This window comes from Mus caroli, unplaced genomic scaffold (assembly GCF_978045245.1).
Source record: "Mus caroli unplaced genomic scaffold, Mus_caroli_1 scaffold_5, whole genome shotgun sequence".
NCBI classification, from domain to species: domain Eukaryota; kingdom Metazoa; phylum Chordata; class Mammalia; order Rodentia; family Muridae; genus Mus; species Mus caroli.
In genome coordinates, this window is record NW_028227260.1 from 66,679,377 (window position 1) to 66,704,286 (window position 24,910).

Consider the following 24,910-nt stretch of genomic DNA (forward strand, 5'->3'; position numbering starts at 1 on the left):
AACCTCTGAACCTGTAAGCCAGCCCCAGTTAAATGTTCTCCTTTGTAAGAGTTGCCTTGCTCATGGTGTCTCTTCTCAGCAATGGAAACCCTAAGATAGTGTCTAATTCGTGTAGCTGGGATTACAAACAATTGTGAGCTGCCTAACATATCTGCTGAGAACTAAACTCAGGGATGTTCTTGTAAGTGCTGAGCCATCTCTCCATCCCCCAAACCCACTACTTTGTAAGCTAATTTAAAAATACAATTTAGATGCTATCTTGGGAGGCAGAGGCAGATAGATCTCTGTGAGTTCGAGGGCAGCCTGGTCTACATATCCAATACCAGGACAGCTAGGACCACACAGAGCCCTTGCCTAAAAAAAAAAAAAAAAAAGGACTTTAGTTCAGTGGTTAAGAGTACTTACTGGTATTACAGAAGACCCAAGTTCAGTTCCTAGGGTCCACAGCAGACAGCTCACATCTACCTATAATTCTAGTTATCTCTTCTGGCCTCCACAGGCTCTCACACATACATACATGTGCATGCATAGAAGCACATATACATATACACATAAATAAAAATTTTGATTAAAAATATACATATAGCCCAGTGGCCACAGCAGCCTGGGACTCAGGTGGGCAATTTTCTCTCTCTTTCCTGCCCTCCATCACTGTCTCTCCTGTCTTACCCCCACCAACCTTGCTGGGTCTGGGGCAAGCTGCCTTCCACCTGAGACACTGTTCTGTTGCTCAGTGTATACGACACAGCTTTCCTTCTGCAAGTTACAGCCAAGGCTCTTGCAAGAGTTTGAGGAGCCAGGCTGTTTGCTCTGCTCATTAAACTAAGAGCTATGTAATCGGGGGAAGGGCCATCATCTGTGATTTGCTCTATAGCTGGAAAAACCTGGGAAGAAACAGGCAGGTACGTGGACCACCCTGGAAGCAGAAGCTTTTGCCTAATGCTTTGTGACTTACATGTAATTAGGTCAGTAAGAAGTTAAAAATATACAAATATGGCCCAGTGACCACAGGCAGGAAGGTGATTTTCCCTCCTCTTCCTGCCTGCCATCACCAGGAAACCTTGGTGTGGGACCAGCTTTCCTCCATCCCATGGTCCATCCCAGGGTTCCCTAGAAGAGAACTGCCATTCCTTTGTGTCAGCCACCGATACCTAGAAACACACCCAGACAGGCTATTTTTACTATCCTTCCTGTCCTCCATTTCCATCCCTCCTGGCTCAGCCTTAGCCTTGCCCACAGGTGCCTCTTCTCCCACTCCATCTCCATTCCTGGAGGACTCCATCAAACTTTGGTGTATAGCAGCTTTCCTTTTTTCCTGTGGCCTCTCTCTCTCTCTTTTTTCCACATCTTGATTTTTATTACTTAAAAACGTTGCATATCAATTTTGCTTTCTGACTCTGTGCTTGTGCCTTCAACACTTTCACAATGATTTTCTGCTCCTCAATAAGGAAAGCCCGCTTGATCCTGTCACGGACACACTTGGCACGCATGGAAGCACCACAGTTCCTGCTGACGTGCTTCTTTGTCTTAGACAATCTCAGAAGGACTTTGGGTCTCACAGAACGAACCCCTCGCAGTCTGCCCAACCTTCTTGGTGTAGAGGTAAACAATCCTGTTGCCAGGGTTTGAGACAGCCTAGTTTTGTTAGAGGCTGTGTTGTAGGAAAGCCTACAGCGGTATGTCAAACGCTGGACCATCCTGAGTGCCTCTGAGCACCGTCCCCGGAAGACTCCTGTAGCCTCTCTTATCACCCCCATTCTAGCTTAACCCCTTTTCTTAGCATCAGCCCCCAACACTTTCCATCTGGGACCTCCAGCAGCCACTCTCCTTCCTGTCCTTCATTATGATTTCTCCATTCTCAGCCTCATCCTTGTAGCATCCAGGTTACAGATGTTCCTCCTCCCACTTCAACTCCATTCACTGGAGACTCCAACTCTTGGTCTAGACCCAGGGTCTCCCTAGCTCAGTCATCCTCTCTCTCTCCAGATTATTCTCTGCCTTACTACAACCTACTTTCAGTAACCCCTCTTCCCACCACACCTCCAGTTCCCTGGGGACCCTATCTCTCAATGTGGACAGGGTCCCCTTAGCTCTTTCCTACAGCCCCTCTCAAACTTCCCTCCTAGCCCACATCTATTCCTCTCTGCCATCCATCAATTTGCAGAATCACTCTCTACTAGGCAACCCATAGTCCCCACACTTTCCTTAGACCCAGAGAGGTCAACAAAAACCAACAATGGGACATCCATCGAGCAAAGACAAGACCAGATATCAACACCTAGAATCAACTCAGTCATCCAAGGGCCAGATGCCTAGACATGAGCAAAAAACAAAGACATTACCAAACAAGACCCTATGCCTCCACCAGAACACAATAATCCTACCAAACAGTAGGCCCAAAAAATGCAATATAGCTGGAGCATTAGACAATGATTTCAAAGAGCAGTTATGAATATGTTCAATGACTTTAAAGAGGATATGAATAAATCCTTTCATGAAATATGTGAAAACACAAACAGTAAAATGACATGATGAAAATAGTCCAAGACAAAATTAGTAACAGAATCACTAAAGAAAACCTGAACTGAGATAAAGCTAAAAATGAAAAGTTTAGGAAGTCAAACAAAAACCTGAAAGGTAAGCATCACCAACAGAGTACAAGACATGGAAGACAGACTGTCAGGCACTGAAGACAAAGTAGGAGGAGTGGACAACTCAGTCAAAGAAAATGTTAAGTCTAAAAATATACAGGCACAAAACATCCAAGATATCTGGAACACTATGAAAAAAACCAAATCTAAGAATAATAGGAATAGAGGAAGGAGAAGAAACCCAAGTCAAATATACAGGAAATATGTTCAACGAAATCACTGAAGAAATTTTCCCCAACCTAAAAAAGGAGATGCCTATCACGGAACAAGAAGCATATACAACACCAAATAGACCGGACCAGAAAATAAAGTCACTCAGTACATACAATCAAAATACTAAATCAACAGAACAAAGAAAGAATAGTAAAAGCTACAAGGAGAAAAGACCAAATAACATATAAAAGCATTTTAATAACATCTGACTTCTCTCTCAATAGAGACTCTAAAAGCTAGAAGGGCCTGGACAGATGTTCTACAAATTCTGAGAGACAACTCAGACTAGATCCAGCAAAACTTTTAATCACAACAGACAGAAAGAAAAAGACATTCAACAATAAAACCAAATGTAAGCACTACCTATTAATCCATCCCTACAGAAGGCACTAGAAGGAAAACTTCAGTCTAAAAGAGGTTAACTAAACCTAGGGAAACACATGGAATAAACAATCCCATAACAGTAAATCAAAAGGGGGCACTCCATAATAACAATAGAATAACAGGAATCTATAAACACAGCTCTTTGATAGCTCTCAATATTAGTGGTCTCAATTACCTAACTGATTGGATTAGAAAACAGGATCCATCTTTCTGCTGTATCCAAGAAACACACCTTATCATCAAGGATAGACATCAAAGGATAAAAGAAGATATTCCAAGAAAATGGGCCTAACGAGCAAGCTGGAATAGCCATTTTAATATATGATAAATCAGACTTCAAAGCTAATCAGAAGAGATAGGGAAGGATACTACATACTCATCAAAGAGAGGAAAAATCCCCACTTATACACCAAATACAAGGGTATATTTGTTCCTAAAAGAAACACAGAAACACTCCCACTGCTAAAATCACATACTGACCCACACACTGCAATAGTGGGTGACTTCAATACCCCACTCTCATTAATAGACAGATCATCCAGACAGAAATAAAGAGGGAAATGCTGGAGTTAAATAATATCACAAATCAAATACCTAGCTGATATTTACAGAACATTTCACCCAAATACAATAGAATATACCTTCTTCTCGCCGGCTCGTGGAATTTTCTCCAAATTGACCACATACTCAGTCACAAGGTGAGTCTCACCAGATAGAAGAAAACTGAAGTAATATGCTGCATCCTGTCTAACCACCACAGATTAAGGCTGGATTTCAATAACAACAGAAACAGCAGAAAGGTTACAAACTAAGGAACCTGAATGAATACTCATTGCTGAATGAAAGATGGGTCAAGGCAAAAATAAAGAAGAAAACTAAAAACTTTTCAGAATTCAATGAAAATGAAAACACAACATACCCAAATCTACAGGGCACAATAAAGGGAGCTCTTTAAAAAAAAAAAAATTTCTTCATTTTATTTATTTATTTTTATTGGATATTTTATTAATTTACATTTCAAATGTTATCCCCTTTCCTGGTTTCTCCTCTGGAAACCCCCTATCCCATCCCTCCTCCCCCTGGTTCTATGAGGGTGCTCCGTCACCCACCCATCCATGCTTGCTTCCCCTCCCCCCAGCATTCCCCTACACTGGGGCATTGAGCCTTCACAGGACCAAGGGCTTCTCCTCCCATTGATGTCCCACAAGGCTACATATGGCTGGAACCATGGGTCCCTCCATGTGTACTCCGTGGTTAGTGGAATAAAGGGAGTTCTGAAAGGCAAGTGCCTACACAAAAAAAAACTTGGAAAGGTCTAATATTAAAAACTTGAAAGCCGGGCATGGTGTCACACGCCTTTAATCCCAGCACTTGGGAGGCAGAGGTAAGCCTAGTCTACAGAGTGAGTTCCAGGACAGCTAGGGCTACACAGAGAAACCCTGTCTCAACAAAACAAAACAAAACAAAACAAAACAAAACAAAACAAAACAAACAAACAAACAAAAAAGAGTTGGTTGATAAAACCAATAAATTGATAAGCCCTTATCTAAATTAACTAAACAAGAGAGAAAGTATATCCAAATTAATAAAATAAGAGATAGAAATAGGAACATCACAACAGACCCTGAGGAAATCCAGATAATCGTAAGAATATACTTTAAAAACCTATACTCCACCACACTGGAAAACCTAAAGCAAATGGATAAATCTATTGATATATACTACCTACAAAAGTTAAATCAAGATCAGATAAAAAATTAAACAGACTTATCACCCCTAGTAAAATAGAAGCAATAATTAAAAGTCTTCCAAACAAAAGAAGTCCCAGGCCAGACAAATGCAGCACAGAATTTTACCAGACCTTCAAAGAAGAATTAACAATGATAACTCCTCAAAGTATGCTATAAAATAGAAAATTAAGGACCATTGCCTAATTCTTCTTATGAGGCCACAATTACCCTGAGATTTAAACCACACAAAGACCCAACAAAGAGTTAACACATAAATATCCCTTATGAATACAGATGCAAGATTCTCAATAAAATACTTGCAAGCCAAATCCAGTAACACACACACACACACAATTATCCATCATCATCAATTAACATTCATCCCAGAGATGCAGGAGAGGTTCAACATATGAAAATCAATAAATGTAATCCACCATATAAACAGAGTGAAAGACAAAAACCACATAATCATCACATAAGATGAAGAAAGGCCTTTGACAAAATTCAACACCTCTTCACGATAAAAGTCATGGAGAGACTAGGGATACAGGAGACATATGTCACCAAAATAAAAGAGATCAGATTCAATTCAATCACCATCAAAATTCCAACACATTTTTCTTCACAGAACTTGAAAGGACAACTTTCAGCTCCACATGGAAACACAGAGAGAGAGAGAGAAAAAAAAAGGGATAGCAAAAATAATCCAAAATAAGAAAATAACTACTGGAGGTATCATCATCCATAATTTCAAGTTGTACCATAGAAGTATAGTAATGAAAATACCATGGTGTTGTTATAAAAGCAGATACACTGATCAATGCAATCAAACTGAGGGCCAAGACATAAATCCACACATATATGGACCCTGGTTTTTTATAAGAAAGCGAAAAGTACACAGTGAAAAAAAAAAAAAAAGACAGCAATGTCCAACAAATGGTGCTCATCAAAATGGATGTCTGCATGTAGAAGAATGCAAATAGATCCATTTCTATCACCCTGCACAAAACTCAACTCTAAATGGATCAAAAACATCAACATATAACCAGATAAACAGAACCTGATAGAGGAGCAAGTGGGAAAGAGCCTCAAAGTCATTGGCCCAGGAGACAGCTTTCTAAATGAACTCCAAAATGACAGCCTACAGAATGGGAAAAGATCCTTAACAATCATACATCTGATAGAGGATTAATATCTTAGATATCTAAACAACTAAAAAAAAAAAACTTGGACATCAATAAAACAAACAATTGAGGCTGGCGAGATGGCTCAGTGGTTAAGAGCACTGACTGCTCTTCCAGAGGTCCTGAGTTCAGTTCCCAGCAACCACATGGTGGCTCACAACCATCTATAATGAGATCTGACTCCCTCTTCTGGAGTGTCTGAAGACAGCTACAGTGTACTTACATATAATAATTAATCTTTGGGTCGGAACAAGTTGGGCCGACCTAAGCGAGCGGGGTTGACCAGAGAAGAGGGATTGACCAAAGAGAGCAGAGGTCCTAAAAATTCAATTCCCAACAACCACAGGAGGACTCACAACCATCTGTAGAGCTACAGTGTACTCACATACATTAAATAAATAAATCTTTAAAAAGTAAAAAAAAAAAAGGGGGGGCTGGAGAAGATGGCTCAGCAGTTAAGAGCACTGACTGCTCTTTCAAAGGTCCTGAGTTCAAATCCCAGCAACCACATGGTGGCTCACAATCATCTGTAATAGGATCTAATGCCCTCTTCTGGTGTGTCTGAAGACAGCTACAATGTACTCATATACATAAAATGAATAAATATTTTTTTAAAAAAAATAAAACAAACAATTAAACTCAATTTTAAAAATAGGATTATGCCAGGCAGTGGTGGCGCACGCCTTTAATCCCAGCACTCGGGAGGCAGAGGCAGGCAGATTTCTGAGTTCAAGGCCAGCCTGGTCTACAGCGTGAGTTCCAGGATAGCCAGGGTTACACAGAAAAACCCAGTCTCAAAAAAACCAAAAAAAATGGGGTGCAGAACTAAGCAGAGAGTTCTCAAAAGATAAGAAATTAAATGAAAAGCCATCTTACAAATGGCTGAAAAACACTAAGAAATTTTCAACATCCTTGGTCATCAAGGAAATGCAAATTTGAACTACTCTGAGGTTTTATCTTACACCAGACAGAATGGCCAAGATCAATAAAATAAATGACAACTCATGCTGGTAAGGATATGGGGAAAGAGGAGCCATTTACTCATTGGTGGTGGGAATGTAAACTTGTATAGTCACTATATAAATCTGTAGTAATTCCTCAGGAAACTGAGGATATATCTACGTGAAGATTCACCTATACAGCAGGGCAGTGGTGTCGCATGGCTTTAATTCCAGCACTTGGGAGGCAGAGGCAGGTGGATTTCTGAGTTCGAGGCCAGCCTGGTCTACAGAGTGAGTTCCAGGACAGCCAGGGCTATATAGAGAAACCCTGTCTCGAAAAAACAAAAACCAAAACAAACAAACAAAAAAAAAGATTCACCTATACCCCTATACCACTACACCCCAGGATTGTACGACTGTATATCCTATTACAGAGACTTGCTCGTCCATGTTCATTGCTGTTCTAATTATAATAGCCAGAGATTGGAAACAGCCTACATGCCCATCAACAGATAAATTAATAATGAAAATGAGGTACATTTACATAATAGAGTATTATTCAGCTGTTAAAAAATGAAATTTCCCAGCACTTGGGAGGCAGAGGCAGGCGGATTTCTGAGTTCAAGGCCAACCTGGTCTACAGAGTGACTTCCAGGACAACCAGGGCTACAGGGCTCCACAGAGAAACCCTGTCTCGAAAAACCAAATAGAAGAAGAAGGAGGAGGAGGAGGAGGAGGGGGGGGGAGGGGAAGGAGGAGGAAGAAATTTATTCCAGTCATGGTAGCACATGCCTTAAATCCCAGCATTTGGGAGGCAGAGACAGACAGGTCTCTGTGAGTTCAAGATGAACCTAGTCTACATAATGAGTTCCTGGACAGCCAAGGCTATATAGAGAGAAATCCTGTCTAAAAAAATGGAAGTCACTCTGGGTGGTAGTGGTCCACGCCTTTAATCCTAGGAGGTGGATCTCTGAGTTTGAAGCCAGCCTGAACTAAAGAGCAAGTTCTAGGACAGCCAGAGTTGCACAGAGAAACCCTATTCAGAACCACCCCTTCCAAAAAAAAAAAAATGAAATCACAGTTTGGCTAGATGTTATAGCAGTCATCTGTGTTCTTACCCATTTGTGAATCTGAATACTGCAATACCAACATGCCAGGCAAGATGTTCCCAGTGATGTGTCAGAGGCATCAGAGTTAATTGGGTTAACCAAACACTTGCTTTTTTTTTTAAAACAAGGGTTTTTTTTTTTTTAAGATTTATTTATTTATTATATGTAAGTACACTGTAGCTGTCTTCAGACACTCCAGAAGAGAGAGTCAGATGGTTGTGAGCCACCATGTGGTTGCTGGGATTTGAACTCCGGACCTTCGGAAGAACAGTCAGGTGTTCTTACCCGCTGAGCCATCTCACCAGCCCAACCAAACACTTTCTAATTGAGTCTGAGACCCATATCACCAGAAAGAACGCATTCCTGGTGCATTACATTTATCTTGGTCAAAATCTAAGGCAATGGCTCTAGTGGTTCATACCTTTAATCTTAGCACTGAGGAGGCCGAGCCAGGTGGATCTTAGTGAGTTCAAGGCCAACCTGGTCTATATAGTAAGTTTTAGGCCAAGCAGGGATATACTGTGAGACCCTGACTCAAACAAAACAAAAGTTGTTCTCAGGAGGCCATTAGGCCTAGAGGATGAACCTACTACTGTCCTTGTGGTAAATGAACATGCTTTTAATTTGCCTTTTAAATGTTTGCAGGTGGGGTTGGGGATTTAGCTCAGTGGTAGAGTGCTTGCCTAGCAAGCACAAGGCCCTGGGTTCCGTCCTCAGCTCTGGAACAAAAAATGTTTGCAGGCATGCTCAGAGATTAGTGTTGCTTTCAGACCTTGGCTAGAGAAACTTCTTCTGCATTGCAGCAGTTAGTGCAGGGACTCATGGCTTGTCAGAGTGCTTAGAATCAGTGATTGCTGAGTGCTAGGCTCGAAATGGGACACCTATGTCAATCCCCACCCAAGGTCAAGGAAACAACACGGAAGGGGAGACAGAAAGAATGTAGGAGCCAGAGGATGAGGAAGAGCGCCATGGGCGCATGTTTTCTGGATATGACATGGTTGTTGTCCTCATAAACTCACACACTTATATTTGCCTGCACAAGAGCAAGCCAACAAGATTAACCAACATTCCAACAGGCAGAAATAATTGGGTTCAATCAGTCAGCAGTTTAAACAACAAATTAAAAGAAAGGATTTACGGGGCGTGGTGGCGCACGCCTTTAATCCCAGCACTTGGAAGGCAGAGGCAGGTGGATTTCTGAGTTCGAGGCCAGCCTGGTCTACAGAGTGAGTTCCAGGACAGCCAGGCCTATACAGAGAAACCCTGTCTCGAAAAAAAAAAGAAAAAAGAAAGGACTTGAAGGTAGTAAGGGAGGTATGGTAGGTGTGGAAGGTAAGAGGAGAGAGGCGTTGGAGGGGGGATATGATGCGTTGTATACATGTACAAAGCTGTCAGGATAAAAGATATTAAAAAAAAGAAAGGAGGGAAAAAGAGGTAACAGGAACTTAATGAATACATTTTCTGTTTATGAAGATGAAAGAGCCGGGCATGGTGGCGCGCTCCTTTAATCCCTGCTCTTGGGAGGCATAGGCAGGTGGATTTTTGAGTTTGAGGCCAGCTTGGTCTACAGAGTGAGTTCCAGGGCTGCACAGAGAAACCCTGTCTCAGTAGAAAACAAAACAAAACAAAACAAAAAACAAAAAAACCTGTGAATGCATTTAATGCCACTGAATACTACAATTAAGAATAGACAAGTGGGTGGGGCTGGGAAGATAGCTCATGTGGGAAATGCTTGCTGCACAAGCAGGAGGGCCTGTGTAAAAGCTAAGTGTGGTGGTGCACACCTGTAATACATCAGTGAGAGGGCAGAGATAGGTGGCTCAAGGGAATGCTTGCCAATTAGCTTTGCTACTGGAAACAGCAAGCTCCCGATTCAGTGAGAGACCCTGGTGGGTGTTTGTTTGTTTGTTTGTTTTAAAGCCAGCCATGGTGGCACACGCCTTTAATGCCAGCACTAGAGGGCTGAGGCAGGTAAATCTCTGTGAGGTCGAGGCCAGACTGGTCTACAGAGTTCCAGGACAATCCGTACTACACAGAGAAACCCTGTGTGGGGTTGGGAATTGGGAGGGTGGAGAAATGGAGAGATTGCCTGGTTACGAAAACTGGCTGCTTGCTCTTCAAGATTTGAATCCTAGCACCCACAGGGAAGTTCACAATTGTCTGTAACTCCAGTTCCAAGGAATCTGACCCCCTCTTCTGGCCTACTTGGGCATGAGGCATACATGGTGCGCAGACATTTATGCAGCAAAATACTCATATGCACACATACAAACAAACAAATAAATAAATAAAGTTGTTGTTGTTGTTGTTTGAGACTGGGTTTCTCTGTGTAGCCCTGGCTGTCCTGGAACTAACTCTGTGGACCAGGCTAACCTTGAACTCAGAAATCCGCCTGCCTCTGCCTCCTGAGTGCTGGGATTAAAAGCATGAGCTACCACTGCCTGGCTATAAGTGATTTTTTTAAAAAATAGACAAAATATTAACTTTGTTATACATACTTTACAATACAAAATACAATGATACAATACAAAACATTCTTTGTCAACCGTAAGTTGAAAAAGATTTTAAATATGCTTTTTTTTTTAAAAGATAGAGCTGCAAGCAGTGTTTAATCCCAGAACCCAGGAGGTAAGGCAGGCAGATTTCTGTGAGTTTGAGGCCAGCCAAGACTATACAGTAAGACTGTTTCAAAACACTAACCTAAAAACAGATAGAATCCTCTATCTAGGAACTCTTTGAGCTGACAGATGACAAAAGCCTTACTTCTGTATTTCAATAAAGAGCACATGAAAATAGACCAAGCCCCTCCCATGTTTCCCAAAGATAAACGTTCAGAGACAGTCCACATGGGAGAAAATGGAATGAGTAAACAAGTATCTGGTGGGATGCTCAACACCCCTAGCATGTTTTTTTTAGTGCAAATTAAAACAAATTACATTAGCAAAAGTTTAAGCAATTACAGAGCTGGCACCAGTGTGGTGGAACTGCAAAGATCCTCTGGGAACCGTTCTTGGCATTGCACTGATGCCACTCAAAGAAATGTCAGAAGCTTTTTAGCACAATAGTTTGGGTTCTGGCTTGTTTTGTGGTACTGACGATAGAACCTAGGGCCTTGCACATGTTAGCCAAGAGCCTTATGCAGAACCACATCCCTAGACCCAGTGCTCCCTTTTAATGATTGGGTATTGCCAGCCACGCCCATGGACATCACAGATGTATAGGTTCTGACCTCAAGCCTCCAACCAAGATCGTACACCTAAGTTCAGGCGTGTGTGTGTAAGATACCTTCTAGCTAAGTGTTCCTCGACCCTCATCCCCACATCTCACACAGACCTCCTGCCCTTCTTCCCACAAATGCTGCTCTGTCTCCTCCTAGTTCAGGTAAATACAACAAACCAGAAACCTGGCAATCACCCTAATTGCTTCCTTGCCCCTCATTGTCCCCGCACCATGCATTTCTCTGCAGTCAGATCCCATGGACAATGCCTTTTGTTTTAAGATGTATTTATTTATTTATTTATTTTTATATTTTTATTACATATTTTCCTCAATTACATTTCCAATGCTATCCCAAAAGTCCCCCATAGCGCCCCCCACTTCCCTACCCACCCATTCCCATTCTTTTGGCCCTGGCATTCCCCTATATTGGGGCATATAAAGTTTGCAAGTCCAGTGGGCCTCTCTTTCCATTGATGGCCGACTAGGCCATCTTTCGATACATATGCAGCTAGAGACAAGAGCTCCAGGGTTCTGGTTAGTACATCATGTTGTTCCAACAATAGGGTTGCAGATCCCTTTAGCTCCTTGGGTACTTTCTCTAGCTTCTCCATTGGGAGCCCTGTGATACATCCAATAGCTGACTGTGAACATATGTATTTATTTATTATACGTAAGTACACTAGCTGTCTTCAGACACTCCAGCAGAGGGCATCAGATCTCATTACGGATGGTCATGAGCCACCATGTGGTTGCTGGGAATTGAACTCAGGACCTCTGGAAGAGCAGTCAGTGCTCTTAACTGCTGAGCCATCTCTCCAGCCCACAATGCCTTTTTTTTTTTTAAGTCTGCTCTGCCTTTCTAGTCCCATAGTCATAGATATGGGTCTCATAGGCCTCTTGCTTGCTTGAATGGCTGCAATAGCCCTGACCCTGACTCCTCCATGCTGCCTACACTTACTTGGAGCCATGCTTCAGGGAGCGGTAGGGTCTACCTTTCTAAAGTATGGATCTGATCCTGAGCTCTGGAGTCTTTTTTTTTTTTTTTTTTTTTTTGGTTTTTTCGAGACAGGGTTTCTCTGTATAGTCCTGGCTGTCCTGGAACTCACTTTGTAGACCAGGCTGGCCTCGAACTCAGAAATCCGCCTGCCTCTGCCTCCCGAGTGCTGGGATTAAAGGCATGCGCCACCACGCCCGGCTTCTGGAGTCTTTTTATGGCTCAGGATCATGTACCTGCAGGCTGAAGTCCAATCCAAGATCCAACCTACAAACGAGAGCTAGGTCCTAGTCTTCTCGCCATCCCTAGTTCATAAAATGGAGCTAGAAGACGGGCAGTGGTGGTGCACGCCTTTAATCCCAGCATTTGGGAGGCAGAGGCAGGCGGATTTCTGAGTTTGAGGCCAGCCTAGTTTACAGAGTGAGTTCCAGGACAGCCAGGGCTACACATAGAAGTCCTGTCTCGAAAAACAAAAACAAAAACAAAACAAAAAAAAGGAGCTTGAAGGAGGCATTCAATGAATGGTGGTTTAAGGAATGGATGGTTCATTTGGCTTATTTGTTGGCGTCATGATATTTTTAATTTATTATTTTTAAATATGGGTATGTATATATAAGCATGTAAATGCATGTGCCTGTAAAGGCATTGGAATGTTCCCCTGGAGCTGGAGTTACAGGGGTTGTCAGTCACCCAACACAGCAGTACATACTGAGCTGGAGAGATGGCTCAGTGGTTAAAAGTCTGCTTACTATTACAAGAGGACCCAAGTGAAGATTTCCAGAATCTGCATGGTGGCTCCCAAATGTCTGTAACTTCCAGTCCCTGGGGATCTAATACACCCTTCTGGCCTCTGAGAGCACTAGGCACTCAAGTAGTACACAGGCATACATGCAGGCAAAACACTAATACACATAAAATAAATAAACAGATACAAAATTTAAAAGAGAGCAATACATTTTCTTTTTTTTTAAAGATTGTATTTTATATATATATATAAAACGAGTGCACTGTAGCTGTCTTCAGAGGCAACAGAAGAAGGCATCAGATCCCATTACAGATGGTTGTAAGCCACCATGTGGTTGCTGGGAATTGAACTCAGGACCTCTGGAAGAGCAGTCAATGCTCTTAACCGCTGAGCCATCTCTCCAGTCCTGGATTTATTCTAAGGCAATAATCCAACTGAAGGAAATGGCTATTAAAAGAAGCTTTGCAGGACTGGAGAGATGACTTGGTGATTAGAGTGACTTCTCTTCTATAGGACCCGGGTTCACTTCCCAGCACCTGCATGGCAGCTTACAACTGTCTCTAATGCGCTCACACAGACATACATACAGACAAAACACCACTGCACATAAAAAATAAATATTGCCAGGTGATGGTGGCACATGCCTTCAGTCCCAGCACCAGAGAGGCAGAGACAAGTGTATCTCTGTGAGTTCGAGGCCAGCCTGGTCTACAGAGAGTTCCAGGACATTCAGGGCTAAACAGTAAAACCGTGTCTTGAAAAATCAAGAAGGAAGAGGAGGAGGAGAAAGAAGAGGAAGAAGATTATGACAACTCTGTCCATCATAGCAATATTCCTAATAAAGAAAACATAAGGATGTAAAGAAAAGGAAACTAAATGTTCAACAACAGAGAACTTTTGTTAATTATGGAGTAATCACTTAGTGGAATATGATGCAGCTGTTAAAATGATAATTATGGAAATTATGTACTGACTCAGTGCGTGCTTCTAATATGATAAAAGCAGAATACAAAATACTAGGACTAAAATGAAGTAAAAGTATGCATGTGCACAAACTGATCAGAAAAAGCACAGGAGAGGGGACAAATAAAGACAGATGTTGTATTCATGGTGTTTGGGGAGGTACTGTTTGCAATTTACTTACCACGTTCCAAATTCCCTTTATTATTGTTATAATCTCATTTGTGCATAAATACAAATTGAGAGAGAAGAGAAAATATTGAAAAGGATGTTTTGAGTCCCTCAAGTCCTTTGACAAGCTGTGGTAGAAAAACAAATAAACCAACAGCCCGGGAGGCAAGGTTTCAGGCTGCTCATCTCCCCAGCGTTTCCAATGAGCTGTGTGATCTTCATCCAGAGTTCAGCTCTGGCCATATCCCATAGTTGTCCCTCACTCCCAAGATGATCGTCTCTTGCCTCTCTCTCTCTCTCTCTCTCTCTCACACACACACACACACACACACACACACACACACACACACACACACACATACAATCCACACTGGCCTTGAACGTGTTAAGCAGACAAGGAGATAACTTTGATCTCTTTATCCGTCTCCTTCTGCCTCCCCAAGTGCTGACATTACCGGCAGGGTCCACCACTATGTTGGACCTTTCTCCTTGAATCCCATCACACCGCTCTCTTCAGTTATCCCAAGACTAAAAATCATACAAACCTTCATTGTCCTGTCCCCTCCGATTTACTCCTAGCCCTCTATTCAGTCAGCTGTGGCTGGTTGTTTTGTTTGTTTCTTGCCACAGGGTCTCACCATATAGCCCAGGCTGGCCTCAAACTGGCAATCTTCCTGCCTACCTCAGCCTGCAGAGTACTGAGATCACAAGTGTGTGGCATCGTGCCCAACTTAATTGCTCCTTTCCAATAGTTAGTTTTAACATAATTTACTGGAGATGTTGCCTTAGTTTTAAACAAAGAAGACTTCTTCTCCCTCCTACTTAGCACTATCTAGGGAGAAGAGCTAAGCAATTCTTTTTCTTTTGCTCCTTGGCAGATTATTAATGGGTAAAGGGAATACAGAGGCAGAAATTTGTAAAACGGAACCTCTTGAGTCAGGAGCTCAGGTGTGGGAGGAATAGTGTAGTAGAATGGCAAGATGAGAAGACTGTTGACAAAATTTATTCTCCGGCAGTGGTGGCCCCAGCCTTTAATCCCAGCACTTGGGAGGCAGAGGCAGGCGGATTTCTGAGTTTGAGGCCAGCCTACAACTGGAACAACAACTCTACAGAGTGAATTCCAGGACAGCCAGGGCTACACAGAGAAACCCTGTCTCGAAAAACCAACCCCCCCCAAAAAAATTATTCATTCAGCAACTATTTACCAAGTACTGGATGAAATGTCAAGTTCTCTGTTAGTGGTGATGGGCCAGCTGTCACGAATGAGTTAGGACAGGTCTGTCCTGGGGATGTTCAGTTTAGTAAGACAGCAGACGAGTCAATCACTTCTTCCTGCCTGTTGAACTAAGTGCTGGAGCTGAGCTTTGGAGCAAGGAGAACAAGGTATTAACCACTGAATGAATAGAAGAGAAAAGAAAAGAAAAGAAAAGAAAAGAAAAGAAAAGAAAAGAAAAGAAAAGAAAAGAAAAGAAAAGAGGAAAGGAACATCACCACTCCTAGGTATGATGGAGGAGAAAGTTTATTATAGATATGTGAGTGGGCATAGCCAGAGGCAGAAACATCTGGAGTAGGCATGCCCAGACTCCATGTGGGGTGATGGGGGAGGGGAAGGAAGAAGGGTGAGCAGGGAAACCAGGTGCAGCAGTCAGGAGGTCCAAAGGAGACCATGTAACCAAAATGTCTGGATTATATAAGGAAGAGCAGCCCAGGCCCCTGAGCTGCAGAGCTTAGGGTAGTGGGTAGGGTGTGCCAGCCAGGAGGGCCCTATAACTGGTAGGGGTGGAGGGATGCTAGCTTCCCCTTTGAAATGTTAAATAGGCACCTTAGTTCTGGCTTGAAACTAAAGTAGGAGGAGGACCCAAAGGACCTGGCAGCTCCCAGAACCCCAGAAAGCAGGGCTGTAGGCATCTCTAAAGCTGAGGAGTGGGATTAGGTGGTACCATGAAGAGGTCTGGACTGTTCAGAGCAGTTCCAAGCTGAGAAATCATGGGGTCCACAGACAGTCTTGAAAGTGCCAGCCTCTGCGGATGGCAGTGGTGGCGCACGACTTTAATCCCAGCACTAGGGAGGCAGAGGAAGGTGGAGCTCAGGGAGTTCCAGGCCAGCCTGACCTACAGAGTGAGTTCCAGGACAGCCAGGGCTACACAGAGAAACCCTGCCTCCGACCCAAAGGAAAGAAAGAAAAAACAGTCAGCCTCAAAAGTGTGGATCTTTCAGGCTGAAATGGGACAACAGCATGCACCGCACACACACACACACACACACACACACACACACACACACACACACAGCTTCCAGGGTAATGGAACCTGGTGGAAAGGGGAGGGGGATTTAGGAGCCAGATGATGGGAAGGAGTGCTGTCCTCTAGGCACGACTGATTTTCTGCACAAGACCTGTGAAAGATCCAGTCATTAACATTCCAACATGGAATGGGGGAGGGGCTCATGAGGCCTCATCCTTCATTGGAGAATTAATGGCTTCGGAAGAGTCATTTTTCTTCAAGGATGTAGTCACTGTTAAGTTACCCATGGTCCAGGAAACAAACCCACACCCACGCACATGCAAGTCAAATTTAAGTTCAAACAAACGAACTTAGTTGTTTGGGTGTTGTGGAGGGTTTTGTTTTGCTTTTGAGATGGGGGTTTCACTTTGTTGCCCTGTGTCACTACACTCAGTTACTTTAGTGAGTTATTTTAAGAAAGAAAGAGGAGCGTGGTGGAGCATGGTCTTGACTCTAGCACTCCGGAGGCAGATGCAAACAAATGCTGTGCATTCTGGTGAGTTCCAGGACAGTTGGAGCTATAGAGTGAGACCGAGTCTCAAAAATGAAACAAAAACAAAAACAAAAATACAAGTATGAAGAGGGCATATTGGGAAGAAGGGTCCCAGAGGGAGCAGGAAGCAGGTGGCAAAGGGGGAGTGGGCGTGTGTGAATACAACCAAAATACATTATACACTTGTGTGTGTGCATACACACACACACACACACACACAAAATTGTGGGAGAATCAAGATGATATTATTTCTTTTTAAATATATAAAGGAGAAGGAGCTAGAGAGATGTCTCAGCTGTTAAGAGCACTTGTTCTTGGAGAGAACCTGAGTTGAACTCCCAGCATCCACCTGGCAGCTCACACTATGCATGACTCTAGTTCCAGGGGATCCAAGGTTCTCTTCTGACCTCTGGGAACAGCAGACATGCAAGTGGTGCACAGACTACATGACACCAAACAGTCATAAACAAGAATAAGATAAATAAGACTAGAAAATAAATTAATTGTATTAAAAGCTAATCACAAAGAAGTAAAGACTAGTGGTTAACAGCACCTGGGGAGGATGAAAAGGATGGTGAATGGATGCACAGTAGGGTAGTGATGGTTGAAACGATTTGGTTGAATACTTCAAAAGTAGTAGAGAGGATACTGAATACTTCCAACACAAAGAAATTACAAAGTTCTGAGGTGAAGATGTGGTAACTGCTCTGAGCTGATTATTATACATTATATACATGCATAAACATGCAATACTGTGCCCCATAAATCTGTACACTTGGTATATATCAATTAAAATAAAACTAGGGCTGGGCAGTGGTGGCACGCGCCTTTAATCCCAGCACTTGGGAGGCAGAGGCAGGCAGATTTCTGAGTTCAAGGCCAGCCTGGTCTACAGAGTGAGTTCTAGGACAGCCAGAGCTACATAGCTACACAAAGAAACCCTGTCTCGAAAAACAAAACAAAACAAAAAAACAAAACAAAACAAAACAAAAGAAAAACCAAAAAAAGAAAAATAAATAAAAAATAAGTAAGGGGCAGGAGAGATGACTCAGTGGTTAAGAGCACTGACTGCTCTCCCAAAGGTCCTGAGTTCAAATCCCAGCAACCACATGGTAGCTCACAACCATCCATAATGAGATCTGATGCCCTCTCTTCTTGTGTGTCTGAAGACAGCTACAGTGTACTCACATATAATAATAAATAAATTTAAAAAAAAAGAAGAAGAAGAAGAAAAGAAATAAAACTATAGGCTGGCCATCGTGGTACATGCCTATCATCCCAGTGTTTTGTTTCAGACCCTGGGACAGGAGACTGCGGTGCATATTTTACATATGAAAGCAGACCTGGCCTCCAGATTCTCCCAGCACCCCTCAGTCCCTAGCTGGCAGACCCTGCCCCCAAGCCTGAACTTTCCAGCCCAGGAGGTGAGCTGCCTTTTCCCCAGAGGCTCCCTACATAATCCAGACGTTTTCCTCTCTCTCTCCCCCCTCCCTCCCTCCCTCTCTTCCTCCTCTCTCCCTCTCTTTTCCCTTCCCTCTCCCACTCTCCTGTCTCTTCCCCCTCCCCCTCTGTTTCCCCTGCCCTCTGTTTTCCCCTCCCCCTCTCTCTTTCTCCTCCCCTCTTTCTTCCCTCTCCCCTCTCTTCCCCCTTCCCCCATCTCTTCCTTCCCATTGTGACTCCCCTAGCCTCAGTCCTTGGGGCCAGTGAACTTGCCCGAGAGCACCTTTCCAATAAACCTGCATTTAATGTAATCTACTCCTGCTTGATTTGTCTCATTTCACCTACAGTGGAGAAGCAGTGTATCACCCAGCACTTGGGAAGATGAGGCAGATGACCTCTCTCTCAAGCTGCAGGTCAGCCTAGCCTGTCTAGAAGAGCCTGTCTCAAAAGTTAACAATAAAGATATAGTCTGCTTGCTTGTACTATATAGACTGTGGGGGTGCATGCCTGTAACTCAACTCTCGGCAGAAAAATTATGAGTCTGAGACTAGCCTGGCTTACATAATGAGGCTCTGTCTCAAGATGTGTATTTCAGTTCGAGGCCAGCCTGGTCTACAGAGTGAGTTCCAGGACAGCCAACGCTGCTCAGAGAAACCTTGTCTTGAACCCCCCCAAAATGTATATTTCATATGCATATATATATGTGTGTATATGAAAAAGTGACTCCTTCCCTAGCAGCCACTAATGCCAATAAATGATAACAACTGCACACACACATATGAGAGAGAGGGGAGGGACAGGAGAAAGAGGAAAGGCGAGGCAGAAAAATGCCCCTTTCATAATAGTTTGAAGGGACTGGATCTTTGGGTTTATGATGGGCAGACTTCATCGACCTGCGAGAGACCACAGATAACTAAGAGAGCAGAAAATGGGGAATGAAGGGCAGCCAATGCGGCCACTCTAACACAGCAGCTTCAAAGTAGGAAAGTAGAACAGCTAGGTCTACATACTGGCTAGGCAAAACCAGATACTCTCTAATGTTCCCTCTCTTCCCCTTACAGTACAATAAATGCCAAATGTGTTCTACAGGAGTGGATGCGCAGGATGCCAGGTTCAAGCAGAGATCCTACCCTCTCACCCTGGATGGCTCAGTGCCTCAGCAATCTTTACAAAAGCAAAGAGAAACGTGCTGTTGGCCAAACCTTTCGCTTAGCATGGGGCTGACTGATTGGACTGGTAACTCTGGAAGATTCGAGAAACTTTGTATAAGAAAAGTATCCAGTATTACAATGTATCTTTTTATCACTCAGCCATCTAACAGAGCTCTCCTTGCGGGCAGATATCTGGTGCGATTGGTCTGGACATCCCCAGCACTCACCACTCAGTACAAAGAAGAGAAAGGACTGAGGAAAAATAGCCTTTGGGAGATTCTCTCAGCCTCAGTTTCCCAGCCTGGGACCTCTGACCTCCCACCAGCAGATGGCAAGAGAGAGTTCCCTGCCCGCTGGGAAAGTCTGAGGCTGGGCGGAGCAACCCAGGCTCCAGCGCGCGCGCAGCCTCCGACCCTAATTTCTTCGTTCGCCGGAAGAAGGCGAGTCTCTTTCCGTTCCCAGCGCAGCCATGGTAAGGCAGGGGTACAGCGAGCTCTTGGGTTGCATCTGCTTCCATCCTCCCTGACCGATGCTGCCCGGGTTATCAGGGCTCCCGCGGTCGACTACAGGGTGGAGGCGAAAGCAGCTCTGCTGCAGGCTGGCAGAGATGGGCTTGGCGGCAAGGGAGAATACTGATCTGAGCTAGGATGGGAAGTCTGCCGCAGAGGGCAAGGCCTTGGGCTTAATCACACATCCCCTTGCCCAGAGAGAAATGCTTTTCCACTTGGGGAAGAACTTCAGGGCCCGGGAGTGCAGATTGAAGCTTTGGGCAGGTGGGCGCAGGGTCTGCTTGAAGGATTAGCTCTTGCTTGTGCATTTGTCTCTTTTGGCACGGACTTACTTTATATATTGTGTAGCTGGTAAACGTACGAAGCATTACAAACAGCTTCCTTCCGCTTTCGAATGTGAAACTTCGACTCTTTAGTATACAAAGGAGCAGTACACGTGGTAGTGCCAGTGCCGGAGTTAAGAGTTTTATCTTTGTACCAGAAACCTTCTAGCCAGATGGCTGTGTTCTAATACTATACTTTTCGATTGACAATTGAGATACGGTCCTGGGCCATTTTCTGTTCCTATCTGCCTGTGCGTCTAGGGTTGAATCACTGGGTAATTCGCAAGTATGCTATGAAAGGCTAATTTTTTGTGAGCAGGCATAATGGAGACATCTAGCGTAACCGTAAAAACTGGGAATCGCTAAGGCGCGAATACTGGGTTTAGCCTATTAATGCTTATCTGTCTTTTCTACGTTTTACTGGGACCCGGTGCTTGCAATATTGCCCACATTTTGTTAATCAGGAAAGTTCGAAAGTCAGTTCATTGAAGGATTTAAGCAGTAGGCTTTGCAGGAAAGACCTGAAACAATGTAACAACGTTACTTTGAAAACTTCTTCCAGGCTCGTGGTCCCAAGAAACACCTGAAGCGCGTAGCTGCTCCAAAACATTGGATGCTGGATAAGCTGACTGGCGTGTTTGTAAGTATTGTGGTGTGAAAGGTAGACATACCCTTAACAAGCATATTTGTGGAGTTGAATGTAGAGAATCTTTGGCTGTCTTAAAGACCTGTGTCCTACCTCAATTTTGATACATGTTTCATCTACTCCATGTGTTCCATAGTACACTGATTGTGGATACATAGACTCAGGTCTCAAAGTAGCAGGCCTCATCCTTTGGGGGAGAAAATGTTGAGGAATCTTCTAGCGCCCTGCGTCCCCCCCCCCCCTTGTAAAATAACCCAAGTTTTAGTGTAGTAATTTTCCTAAAACTTTCCAGGCTCCTCGTCCATCCACTGGTCCTCACAAGCTGAGGGAATGCCTGCCTCTCATCATTTTCCTAAGGAACAGACTTAAGTATGCCCTGACTGGAGATGAAGTAAAAAAGATTTGCATGCAGCGATTCATTAAGATTGATGGGAAAGTCAGGACCGATATAACCTACCCAGCTGGGTTTATGGGTGAGTGATCGGGATTGGTAGCGGCCACAGGCCCTTAACTCCCAACAGTGGCAGGTGACTGGAAAGTGCCAGGCTTTTCTGGTCTTCCGTCTTCACCCCTACCCTGGCACGGTGATATGGAGAGGTTTGGCTACTGGGCTTTTATTCCTTTTTAAAATTTGAATTTCTTGCAACTCTCTCCCATACAGACCTACTGGATCAGAATCTCTGGGCTGTTACTTAAATATTGTGGGGATAGCTTCTGAAACCCAAATTCCTTATGTGGAGTCTTGATAAGATGGGCTTCCCCATCCCCCAGCTCAGCTAGGAGTGTAGTGAGGGTTGCTGTGGTAACCTTATTCTTTGATATCAGATGTCATCAGCATTGACAAGACCGGAGAGAACTTCCGTCTGATCTATGACACCAAGGGTCGCTTTGCTGTTCATCGTATTACACCAGAGGAGGCCAAGGTTGGTGTGGCAAGCGGGCTGGGTGGTTTCCTCTAAAATTAGTTTCTAGGGCCGGGCGTGGTGGCGCACGCCTTTAATCCCAGCACTCGGGAGGCAGAGGCAGGCGGATTTCTGAGTTCGAGGCCAGCCTGGTCTACAAAGTGAGTGCCAGGACAGCCAGGGCTACACAGAGAAACCCTGTCTCGAAAAACCAAAAAAAAAAAAAAATTAGTTTCTAAGGGTCAACAGATTTCATTAGAATTGTGTGCCTGGAAATGAGATCGATGGGGACCTGTTGCATGGTTTGACGTACTTTGGTGCTGGGTACTCAAGCCCATTTCTCACGTGGCAAAGCACATGCTTGATCTCTGACCTACACCCCAGCTCCTCAGCCTCTGTAAGGTCTGTTGCTAGATATCTTGGGGTGGAGCTTTCTTGTGGCAATTACAGCACTGACTTTTGGTGTCTTGTAGAAACAAGACATCCTTTCTTGGGATTAATTTTGAAGTATTCCTTGGAACATACAGGAGTTGGAGTCTCCGCTCAATCTATTTGGCATGTTGCCGTGTCTCTCCATTTGTGGGCCTGCCTTTATTTGCTTTTTGGGTGGGTTAGAGGTTACAAGAAACTGGTAGTCTTTGGGGCATTGGTTAATTTACTATCTTTGCTTAGTTCAGTTTTAGGTGGCTTTTCATGTAGGCTTAGGGCTTGAATTAATGGCTATAAATGAAGGTTAATTCAATTGATTGTGTGGCTTCTGGTTTTCTTACATGCTGCCCTGTTGGTAGTAGGCTGAAGGGCATATCCAGTGACCACTAGAAATTTGATTTGATAGACAAGTTGCTAATACCGTTGCTGTTTGGAGCAGAGTGCACAAAATGTGATTTTTGAAGCTGGGGATTGGCCCCAAAACAACTATAACAAGGTATATATGAGTTAGATTAAATGTATTTAACCCTTTTGTACTTCTAGTACAAGTTGTGCAAAGTGAGAAAGATCTTTGTGGGCACAAAAGGAATCCCACATCTGGTGACCCATGATGCTCGTACTATTCGGTACCCTGATCCCCTCATCAAGGTGAATGACACCATTCAGATTGATTTGGAGACAGGCAAAATAACTGACTTCATCAAGTTCGACACTGGTAAGCAGTAGCTGTCCCCTCGGTGGCTTATAAGTTTTACTCCTGGGGTTTTTTCCCAAATGTAAGTTTAGTTGAGCTTTGTGAATCACTTGGCTTGGTGTGGGGTCTTTTGAGGAATTTTACCACTTTCACTGGTCTAAATGCTTAGTGGCTTAGTCTTGGTAGCTGAAAAGAGGTTCAAAAGCCACCTATTAGTGTAAAACTGTTAGCTGATCAAGATAGAGGTGTGATGGGAGGTTGAAGGCCTGACTAAACAAGTCAGGTGGGACTCTGTCTTAGAATAAAAAGAAAGGCTGGAAGTTTTAACTCTTAAGTGCCTGCCTGATGTGCTCAGTCCTGAGAGGCACCCATTCTTGGGCTAATGGTAATGTAACTAACCACCTTTAGTGCCAACATGGTCCCTGGAATATGACAATGGTTATCCAGGCAAGAGATACTCAGGACTTGAGAATTCCTCGTGTAGATAGACAACTTAGTTTATATTAGCTGTAGTTAAGGGTTGGAGCAGATCTTAAGGCCGCAGATCTATAGGAGCTAGACTGGTGGGAGGGCTAAATTGACTTGACTTTGGTTTGGGGTTACCAGTTGCACTGCTGCTGGTGATTGAGCCTGGGACTTTGTGCAAATTTAGCAAACTTAAAAGCTACCTTAATGTAAGCTTGTTACATTGGTGATTGCTGTAGTGTGCTGTGCTTGAAGCAGATTGTTTCTTCCCACCTAGGGAACCTGTGTATGGTGACTGGAGGTGCTAACTTGGGAAGAATTGGTGTAATCACCAACAGAGAGAGACATCCCGGCTCTTTTGATGTGGTTCATGTGAAAGATGCCAATGGCAACAGCTTTGCCACTCGGCTGTCCAACATTTTTGTTATTGGCAAGGTAAGTCTGGATCTCCCCTCCCAGCAGTCTCTGGAAGCATGGAGAGAAGACAGTGCTGAGCATCTTTGGAGTTATTAGAACCCATGAGCCATAGCAGTTTGATTCATGAGCAGTGCTAGTAATGGAATAAATCTTACTAGCTTATGGGTATTTTTCTTAGAAATAAATGATCATTGGGTGTTGCTTAATTGTGCCTACTAAGTATAGTAAACTAGTGGTGTTAAGTATGAAGGATACTATTGTCCATATATTGAGTAGCCCAGCAGCTACCGTGACTTTGGTTCTAAGAAATAAGGTGACAATTGTGCCCTGTGCCATCCTGCTAATGGGGTTTTCTTCATTCTTTTTCTAGGGTAACAAACCATGGATCTCTCTTCCCCGAGGAAAAGGAATCCGCCTCACCATTGCTGAAGAGAGAGACAAGAGGCTAGCAGCCAAACAGAGCAGTGGGTGAAATGGTCTCTAGGAGACATGCTGGAAAAGTGTTTGTACAAGCCTTTCTAGGCAACATACATGCTAGATTAAACAGCATGGTGAAACGACTTTTGGTTTGCTGTTGCTTTTTTTTTTCAAACATAATTTGTTGGTGTTTTCTGGACAAATACTCTGGGGTTCATTTAGGGCATGTAGTGCCTAGCAAGTCCTAGGTGTTTCTAATTAATGAGTTTGGCTGGGTGGGTCAGACTTCTATCACTGGGCTTACTCTTTGTAAGTGGACTGAGTGTTTGGTCTTAGCTAGTGTAGAACTTGGGAGTGAGTCTTCTGCATTTAGAATGCTATTATAGGTTGAGCTACCATACCTAGCCTGTGTTGCCTTTTAGCAAAAGACAGCCTTATTAT

General features: G+C 43.6%; 1 protein-coding gene and 1 pseudogene across 1 annotated transcript; one reads left to right on the forward strand and one right to left on the reverse strand.

Moving 5' to 3' along the window:
- Positions 1 to 1,358: 1,358 nt before the first annotated feature.
- Positions 1,359 to 1,703, reverse strand: LOC110286315 (large ribosomal subunit protein eL34 pseudogene; annotated as a pseudogene).
- An 18,338-nt stretch (positions 1,704 to 20,041) lies between these two features.
- On the forward strand, positions 20,042 to 24,612 carry Rps4x (ribosomal protein S4 X-linked). Its single transcript, XM_021152803.2, has 7 exons — positions 20,042 to 20,139; positions 21,062 to 21,139; positions 21,438 to 21,618; positions 21,971 to 22,068; positions 23,020 to 23,191; positions 23,913 to 24,070; positions 24,423 to 24,612. The coding sequence occupies exons 1-7, from the start codon at positions 20,137 to 20,139 to the stop codon at positions 24,522 to 24,524; spliced, it is 792 nt and encodes a 263-aa protein (XP_021008462.1). The 5' UTR covers positions 20,042 to 20,136; the 3' UTR covers positions 24,525 to 24,612.
- The last annotated feature ends 298 nt before the right edge of the window (positions 24,613 to 24,910 follow it).

Excerpts from the sequence above, each read along its gene's own strand:
- Rps4x (XM_021152803.2), top strand. Across the intron at positions 21,140-21,437 it reads ATAAGCTGACTGGCGTGTTT|GCTCCTCGTCCATCCACTGG; the intron begins GTAAGTATTGTG and ends AAAACTTTCCAG. Across the intron at positions 24,071-24,422 it reads ACATTTTTGTTATTGGCAAG|GGTAACAAACCATGGATCTC; the intron begins GTAAGTCTGGAT and ends TTCTTTTTCTAG.